General features: G+C 37.9%; 1 protein-coding gene across 2 annotated transcripts; it reads right to left on the bottom strand.

Moving 5' to 3' along the window:
• Window positions 1-1,275: 1,275 nt before the first annotated feature.
• Window positions 1,276-7,252, bottom strand: LOC128199212 (uncharacterized). 2 transcript variants are annotated; one of them, XM_052887707.1, is made up of 2 exons: window positions 6,201-7,252; window positions 1,276-2,386 (listed from the first exon to the last, which is right to left on the bottom strand). In XM_052887707.1, exons 1-2 carry the CDS (start codon window positions 6,574-6,576, stop codon window positions 2,358-2,360), a joined length of 405 nt encoding a protein of 134 aa, XP_052743667.1. In that variant the 5' UTR covers window positions 6,577-7,252; the 3' UTR covers window positions 1,276-2,357. The 2 variants fall into 2 exon arrangements, with proteins under 2 accessions (XP_052743667.1, XP_052743666.1); XM_052887706.1 differs by having other exon boundaries at window positions 1,276-4,998; window positions 5,634-7,147.
• Window positions 7,253-9,392: the final 2,140 nt, after the last annotated feature.

Consider the following 9,392-nt stretch of genomic DNA (forward strand, 5'->3'; position numbering starts at 1 on the left):
ATCGTGCCGGAACGCTATATCGCTTGGTGGTACGTCTTTGCCAGTAGGGTAGTAACGAGCTACTGTCGAAGTCTCCCACCAAATGGACCTGGACCAATTAAGAAAACCTTAATCGGCCCAGCCGGGGATTGAACCCAGGACCTCCGTCTTATAATTTTCACCGGACCAACTATGCAGTTTGTCGTGGATTTATTTATACTCGCATATAAATATCCAGTGATTTCTCATATTTAATCTCTGAAATCTGTGTTAAATCCCAAAATGCGGTTAAACTGGTCGTCAGATGGATTGTTTGAATAAATTTATGGTAGTTATTGCGGTAAAACCAATAATTCAACACAATGAATAGCGGAAAACACCATATGTACAATGAGATATTTGCAAAAAAACATAGTTTTTTTCAATATTGGATAGAAGCAGGCGTTACTTTGCGGAAGTTCATCATGATTATATAATGATTTATTTATTTTGCTGCCGAAACCGGAGCATCCTCAGGAGATGTTGACTCTACAACGTGCAATTGCAAAGTCAATTACTTTGCAATCAAAAATCAAGTACTTTGCAATTGCACGTTGTAGAGTCAACATCTCCTGAGGATGCTCCGGTTTCGGGGTGAAACGTACGTAGAGAGTATTTTGTCGGACCTGGGTGACGTTGTCGCATGGGTTCGCCGAATTTTCGCGGATGATAGCAAAATAAATAAATCATTATATAATAGTTTTTTTCCAAATATCTCATTGTACATACATGTACGAGTAGGGTTAGATATTAAGTAGCTTTAGAATGCCAAAATATAAGTTAATACAAATATTCTGCTGGATATCTCAAATAGGTACTCGTATTTTGACGGTCTCCGTAGCGCAGTGGTATGCGCGGTGGATTTACAAGACGGAGGTCCTGGGTTCGATCCCCGGCTGGGCCGATTAAGGTTTTCTTAATTGGTCCAGGTCAGGCTGGTGGGAGGCTTCGGACGTGGCTAGTTACCACCCTACCGACAAAGACGTACCGCCAAGCTATTTAGCGTTCCGATACGATGTCTTGTAGAAACCGAAAGGAGTGTGGATTTCATCCTACTCTTAACAAGTTAGCCCGCTTCCATCTTGCATCTTCGCTTACCATCAGGTGAGATTGTAGTCAACTTTTGGATAATAAAAAAAAAATCACTGAGTTGACTGGGTCATGTGTTTTTTTTATTCTTTATAAGTTAGCTCTTGACTACAATTGTGCGCAGCAGGACTGTATTACCATAGGTTGAATAATAAGTTGACTCCGATGTGAATGGAAAAATCACTTTAATTATGAGAAATATAAATTGAACATGTGTACATAGGCCGGTGGTCGGAAGGCAAGAGGGCGATTACAAATTACAATCGGCGGGCAGTGTTGCCAGCACGATTTTATACAATTCCTTTATTTACCATAATGTTGCCTGCAACATGCTGCGGCCTCATGATGTTATGAACTATACAACTGTTAAATAATATGTAAACTGGAAATTTAAACATTTTACAAGTTAAGTTTAGTTGTTGCTTACAATGTTAAATTTAAAATTTTCTTAATACTAAACATTCTTATAATAATTAAATACTAATTGGAATCTATTGGCAATACACATATTTTGTTAATGGCCCGAACGTGTGTTTTTTTATTTGGGGTAATGACCTCGACGGCCCTGACCTTTCCATCGTGACCAGGACATAATCTTACAATTCGTGCCATGGGCCAGTACATAGGATATAAATTATCATCCTTTAGAATAACTAAACTTCCTACTTTAACATTATTCTGGTCTTGGCGCCATTTTGGCCTATTTTGGAGAACATTTAAATAATATTTATGCCAAGCCTTCCAAAATTGTTGTTTTAAATTAGTACATAGCTGCCAAAACTTAAGTTTATTTTTAGGTACATTAATTAAATTGTTTTCTGGATACATAGTTAACGCACTACCAATAATAAAGTGACCAGGTGTTAAATAACAAAAGTCATCTGGATCAGATGAGAGTGATAACAATGGTCGTGAATTAAGTACAGCTTCAATCTCACAAAGAACTGTGTTAAGCTGTTCATATGTTAATAAACTATTTTGTACAACTCGCCTTAAATGGTATTTTGTACTTTTAACTTTTTTTATTTGCCTTTTGAGACAGCCTAGAAATGTTTCTGTGGTTAAGTCCGAAGCCAGTTCTAAGTGAACTGCCTTCGTGGTAAAGCATACAAAAACGCATATATAACCTTTTCCGACTACAGAGCGTCTAATTCGCGATAGCTTGACGTCTACAGGCCCAGCAAAATCCAAGCCGATAACCTGGAACGGTCGGCTCGTGGCTGTGACACGGCTGGCTGGCAGTGAGCCCATTAGCTGTTGAGCAGCTGTCGCCTTATTTCTAAAACATATAATACATTTGTGGGTTATTTTCTTAATATGTAATAAGCCATTTACAATCCAAAATTTTTGGTTTAAACTTGAAAGCAGAAGCTTAGGTCCTGCATGCAGTAATTTTTCATGTTCGCTTTTAATAATCAAGCTAGTAATTAAAGAGTCCTTTGGTAGGATAACAGGATGTTTTTGTGACAGTGGTATGGCAGCATGGTGGAGCCTCCCACCTACACGTAAAAGACCTAGCTTATCAATGAAAGGATGTAGGTTCACAAGAGTTCCTTTTAAATTATTGCCTTTGCAAAGTGCATTAATTTCAGATTTGAAATGGACACCTTGTTCATGTTTAACTATAACCATTAAGGCATTTTCAAGCTCTGAGCTTGTTAAATATTTACTATTTATTTTATTTTTATGTTTATTTACATTATTCAAAAATCTTAACATATAAGCCATGAGCCTAATGATTTTTGTAATATTAGAATAATTATATAATTGTTTGAAAATATATTCAATAGAATTTGATGATTGGTCATCAGAAAGCACTAAGCAAGGCCTCACCTCGGGTAGAATGCTGGGGAGCTCTGGTTTACAGCAATCAAAATTGTACTCACTTTTACGTAGAAACTGTGGCCCGTTCCACCATAACTGGCACCGGTTCAGCTCGCCTGGCTTTAGTCCTCTGCTGATGAGGTCGGCAGGATTTTCTTTGGTGTTGACATAAAGCCATGACCATGCACCTGTAGCCTGACGAATGACACTTACTCTGTTCGCTATATAAGCTTGAAGCTGCATCAATTCAGTGTCAATCCATGCAAGAACAATCTTTGAATCACTGAATAGATATACATCCTTTATTTTAACTTTAAGCTTAAGTGAATCATATGTTTTTGCCATTAACTTAGATAACAAGAGTGCAGCATTCAATTCAAGCCTTGGCACTGTCATGCCCTTCTTTTGAATAGGATTTATTCTAGATTTCGAACAGAGCAAGTAAGCATTTGAGTTACCTAATTTGTTGACTCGCAGGTATACACAGCAACCGTAGGCCGTGGAACTCGAAGCATCAGCAAATCCCACCAGCTCTGCAGTGTAATTTTCTGAAATATCTATATTTCTACTTAGTTTAATTGGCTCCATTGCTAATAGATCAGCTGTAAACTGTAGCCACTCTTCTTGAATGTTAAGAGGGGGAGTGGAATTCCAATCAATATTTTGTAGCCATAATTTTTGCATGATGACCTTTGCTGTTACTATAATAGGACTTGCAAACCCCATAGGGTCGTAGAACCTACCTATGTAACTTAATATTCTTCTTTTTGTTATTTCTTTAGGGTTAAACGGTTCAGGGGATGATATTATAAAGTTATCATCTATAACATTAATGCGCAGCCCTAAAGCTTTCATGTCGAAATTTTCTTTTTGCAAATCTAAACTACAAAAATGTTGTTGCTCGGTCTGTGGTATATCTGACAGTATACTTTTATTATTTGAGGCCCACTTGTGTGTATGAAATCCACCTAGACTGAGTATTTCGCGTAGTTGATTCCTTGCAGTTATAACTGAGTTGAAATCATGATCTGTGTAAAGAATATCATCAACATATGTATGATTATTAATTATGTTGGAAGCTAGAGGATACAAATTTTCGTACCTAATTGCTAGCTCCTTTAAACAACGTGTTGCCAAGTAACTAGAGCTTTTTAAACCGTATGTTACTGTGTCTAATCTAATACATTTAATTGATTCACTTGGATTGTCTCTCCAAAGTATGTTTTGTAGAGAAGTGAATTTGGGATCAATTTTTATATTGCGGAACATATGTTTGATGTCCGTTGTGAATGTATATTTGCCAAATCTGAATAGCATGAGTATATCAAAAAGATCTTTTTGCACTACCGGTCCATTGAGTTGTAAACTGTTTAAGCTGACCTTCTTGTCAGTTTTCATTGACGCATCAAATACACACCGAAGTCGGGTTGTACTTGAATTTTCATTTATTACTGCATGATGGGGTAAATAGTAAGTTGCTTGTTTGTTTATGTCATACAGTTCAATGTCCATATAATGACCATGGTTAAGTGATAAGTATTCATGGATAAATCTTTGATATTGCATGAATAGATTTGGATTTGAATGCAATTTCTTTTCTAAATTTAAAAATCTCTTTAAAGCAAGGTGAAAGGATTCGCCTAATATACCATTAATATCTTCTAAAGGTAATTTCAATGGTAAGGCAACTTGAAAGTGATTATTTTCTAATTTGACAGAGCTTTGAAATATTTGTTCACACAGCTCCTGTTCAGAAGTTTTTTCATGGAATAATTCTGGGACCTTTTCATAAGACCAAAACTGAGAAATTGTTTTTTGTATATCTAGCTCACATTTTAATGCTACTTTGTGACAAGATGGTTTGGATAAATCGACTGGCAAACCTCCTCCTATTATGTGACCAAATAGTGTTGGAAATATGTGTAATTCAAACCCTGGAGACCCTTGTGATGTAGTGTGACACGAAGCAGTAGGGAGAACCTGTTGTGACCCGTGAGGATCACTTGCAGCTGGTGAGCTGAGGTTCATTGGCACCACCACCACGCTCTGATTGCTCGGCAACAGGGTCTGGAAAAACACATCCGCACCAATGAGTATATGTATTTCACTTGGTACATTGAACTGTTCATCGGCTAAAGTTATATTATTTGGTATGTGAATTTTGGAAATATCAATGTTACTCTGGGGAAGTTTACAAGTTATATTTTCTACTACATGACAGTTGATGATTTTTTTGAACGGAATGTGCATAGAATGCACCTCTAATGGGATGCAGTACTTTGTATTATTTTTAGTGTTAGATATGCCAATAATATTTGTGTTATTGGGTGTGGGAGTCAAACCTAATATTTTTATGACCTTTGAGGTCACTAACGATACCTGTGAACCGCTATCTAGTAAAGCCTTGATGCGGTACTCTCGGCCATTCTTGCTGAACACCTTTACTCTTGCTGTGGGCAGGAGTACATTATTATCAATGTTGCCTGTCAAAGTAACAGGAGGTGCCAGGGCGGGAGAATTGCAGACTAAGCTGTTGTGACAGCCCTTGCAGTCTGAACATCGGAAGTGAAACCTACATTTGCCCTTATGTGTACCTAAACATGTAATACAAAGTTTATTCTTTTCTATGAATAATATTCTTTCCTGTGCTGTCAATAAATAGAATTTTTTACATTTAAAAAGTTTATGTTCTTTGGACTTACAGTAACTGCATGATGATCCCTGCGTGGCGAGAGCTGCTACCCGTGAGTTACCCGCAGTGTGACCTTGCTCAGCATTTTCTAAAGCCAAGGCCCGTTTCTCAAGGTACTGGAGAAACTCTTCCAGGCTCGGCTTGTTATCAGAGCTTCTATCCATTTGGTAGGCTCTCGTTGTAAAGCTATCTAGTTTACGGGAGAAAATGCAAAGAAGTATGGGACTCCAATGTATTACATTAGGCTCATGAATGCTTATGGCAGCTAATTGTTGTCTAATACATGACACAAAGTCTCTTAAATTACTAGCCGTGGACTTAGTGATACATTTTAAATCTAACAAATGGCTTATGTGTTCATTCACAATTTTATACTTATTTTCATACCTATTTTCTAATAATTTGAGTGCTTCACTATAGCTTTCAGGGGTTATTGGTAAATTTTTTATTAAGTCTAAAGGTTCACCTATGAGATATGATCTTAAGTAGTATAATTTTTGTATGACGTCTAGACTTGAATTATTATGTATCATTGATTTAAAAAGGCTTATGAATGGTATATACTCGGTGAATTTACCGTTAAACTGTTGGATGTCCACGGGAGGTAAGTGAGTTTTTGCCGCTACACTCGGTTGAGCAACTGAATTGGTTGAAGACGCGGGTGCAAAACCACGTTGCGCAATCGCCTTGTTTAACATCGTTACCATTTTGTAAAACTTTTCTTCGACGACGTCCACGCACTCCTCATCTTTGGGATTCAAATGTAAAATGTCTTTGCACAAGTCTTCGTATTCATTAAAAGTTTTTTCCAGTCGGTCGCGCCGAACCATGAGTTCCTCCACGTGGTTCTTTAGTAGATTTGCCTCTTCTGCTTCTAAATACTGATAAAGCCGCGTGATTGTGCGCTTTGCGTAACCGCGTGCTACATTTTTCCTTGATAATTCGTCCTCCATTATGATTTACGACGTATATACTAATAGGTATTTCCGAAATACACTGATTTATGGTTACTATTGCTCGAATAACGCCACTGAGTGATGATATAACTTTTTTGAACAGAAATTGCTATTCACTTTAGTATTAGCACTGATTTTACTTTTAGTTTTAATGCAATAAAGAGACTTGATACACTGCGCAGACGACGATGACAAAATGGCGCGGGGCGCCGTCCCTCGTCTCGATGATGTTGCGTTCGCCACGTTTTTACCTCGTGGTCGTAGCGCTGGCGCGATGCTGCTTTCTCCCTCACTCCCACTGGCGACGTATCTGCTTTGCGCTCTCACGCGTTGGCTCACGGTAGATTATAGATGAATATTGCGTAAGTCAATCAGAGCGGCAACGTCGCGTTGCGGACCTTTGTCTTTTTGCAAAATGTTTGATTCTCAATAATGAAAGCGTATTTTTACCTCTTGCTGTCTTCAATCGGAGGGCCGAAGGACCATGTGCGCAGCAGGACTGTATTACCATAGGTTGAATAATAAGTTGACTCCGATGTGAATGGAAAAATCACTTTAATTATGAGAAATATAAATTGAACATGTGTACATAGGCCGGTGGTCGGAAGGCAAGAGGGCGATTACAAATTACAATCGGCGGGCAGTGTTGCCAGCACGATTTTATACAATTCCTTTATTTACCATAATGTTGCCTGCAACAACAATCTCACCTACTTGTAAGTGATGATGCAATCTAAGATGGAAGCGGGCTAACTTGTTAGGAGTTGGATTAAAATCCACACCACTTTCGGTTTCTACACGATATCGTACCGGAAGGCTAACTCGCTTGGCGGTACGTCTTTGCCGGTAGGGTGGTAATTCTTGTTTATAGTTTACGTCAACTTCTTGTTTTTCACGTAACAATTTGTATAGTTACAGATAATGAGTTATATCAGCTGAAGTGGAGGCGTGTTCCATAAGCACAGGATAAAATACAGATAAATGATAATAGCACGCGTGTCATGATAACGCGTGAGTGATGAATAATTGCAATATATTCAATATTTTTATAGCGTATCGTAAATAACAGATGTTGCTTGTTGATTTATATCGCAGGCCCTCATTCGCACGAAAGTTTTTTTAACGGACGTTAACAAAGCGTTCAAATACAACAAATGCATGCCCAGTGGATATACCTCTGCCTCCGATTCCGGAGGGTGTGGGTTCAAATCCGGTCCGGGTGCACCTCCAACTTTTCAATTGTGTGCATTTTAAGAAATTAAATATCACGTGTCTCAAACGGTAAAGGATAAACATCGCGTGGAAAACTGCATACCAGAGAATTTTCTTAATTCTCTGCGTGTGTGAAATCTGATAATCCGCAATGGGCCAGCGTGGTGGACTATTGGCCTAACCCCTCTCATTCTGAGAGGAGACTCGTGCTCAGCAGTGAGCCGAATATCGGTTGTTAATGATGATGATTCCCAAGTATAAGTACATAAGACAACGTTTTTAAAACAAGATGCTTTTTTCGAACATTGTTGCATTTTCAATTTTGGGCGTTGGAAGTAGACCTTCATTTAACTTCAAACTATATTTGAACGCGTTTTAACGTCCGTTAAAAAAACTCTCGTGCGAATGAGGGCTTGCACAACGCCCGTGGTTTCATCCACGTGGATCTCGTTCCCGTAGGAATATGGAGATACAGTATGCCGTCCACATTTCTTGTTGTGTAATTATTTATGGATTACTTGGTATAGGCGTGGAGAGTGATTTGAGTTAAAAAGGGGAGTGTTAGCTAACTGTTAAACATGTCTTTAACCCTACACACAACGTTCACAAGTGCGTGACTTCACTCAAGGTCATTCTAGGGTCTTATTTTAGTTACAGTTTGATTTGTTGAAGTTGCCCTGACAAATATTGTGAATCTTTGTTCGACATTGGTTTTTCTTTTTTTTAATTCACTTCTGAGTCTGCTAAAAGTACAATTATATCTTATATATATAAAAGAAAGTCGGGTTTGTTAGTACACTTATAACTCGAGATCTGCTGGTCCGATTTTCATGGTTTTTGATTGGTTGGATTTGTCTCCGCCAAGAATAGCAGAATACATCTTAAAAACAATGAAAACTCGACGAATAAATAATTATAAAAGATCAATAATTTTCCATAAATGTTACTCTGTTTAGTACCTACCTGTCAAACATTTGTTGTCCATCCTGTCAAATACTGTTTATGTAATGAATGACGTGCGTTCAGAAATACTGACAAATAATTAGCATCGTGTGCGTACATATATTTATTTTGTGTAAATTAAAGTTTCTATTTCCGAAAACAATTTCTAACATTTATTCCATAGGTTAACGAATGCGTAAATAGGGGTAGGGTAGGAGTAGAGTAGGGGTAGGGTACGCTAGGAGTAGGGTAGTGTAGGGTAGGGCTAGGGAAGTAGTGCATATAAGTCAAAGCGAAGCTTGACCAAGTTCGCTAGTTTTTAATAAATGCAATATGTATCTTTACTCTTTTCAAAAGTATACTAGTGCTAGTTTGACTTTAGACTTTGATTTTGTCTTTTTGAAACTTCGTTGAAAAGCTTAGGAAACTATCTAGAATTTTAATATTTTATCTTTACATGATGTACTTTTTCTTGAGACCGAGTCAATAATCTGAAACTGAGCGCACTCAAGATTTCCTTGTGAACGGGCGCTCGAAGTTGATGACGGTAAAATATGGAACCGGGTTACTTCGATGGTTCTGAGGGACGCATTTTTGGAAACTTATTGCGCTATAAACTGAAATTATTTTTTTTCGTATAAGAAGCAGATGTTTTTGTA

This window comes from Bicyclus anynana, chromosome 20, assembly GCF_947172395.1.
Source record: "Bicyclus anynana chromosome 20, ilBicAnyn1.1, whole genome shotgun sequence".
NCBI lineage: Eukaryota > Metazoa > Arthropoda > Insecta > Lepidoptera > Nymphalidae > Bicyclus > Bicyclus anynana.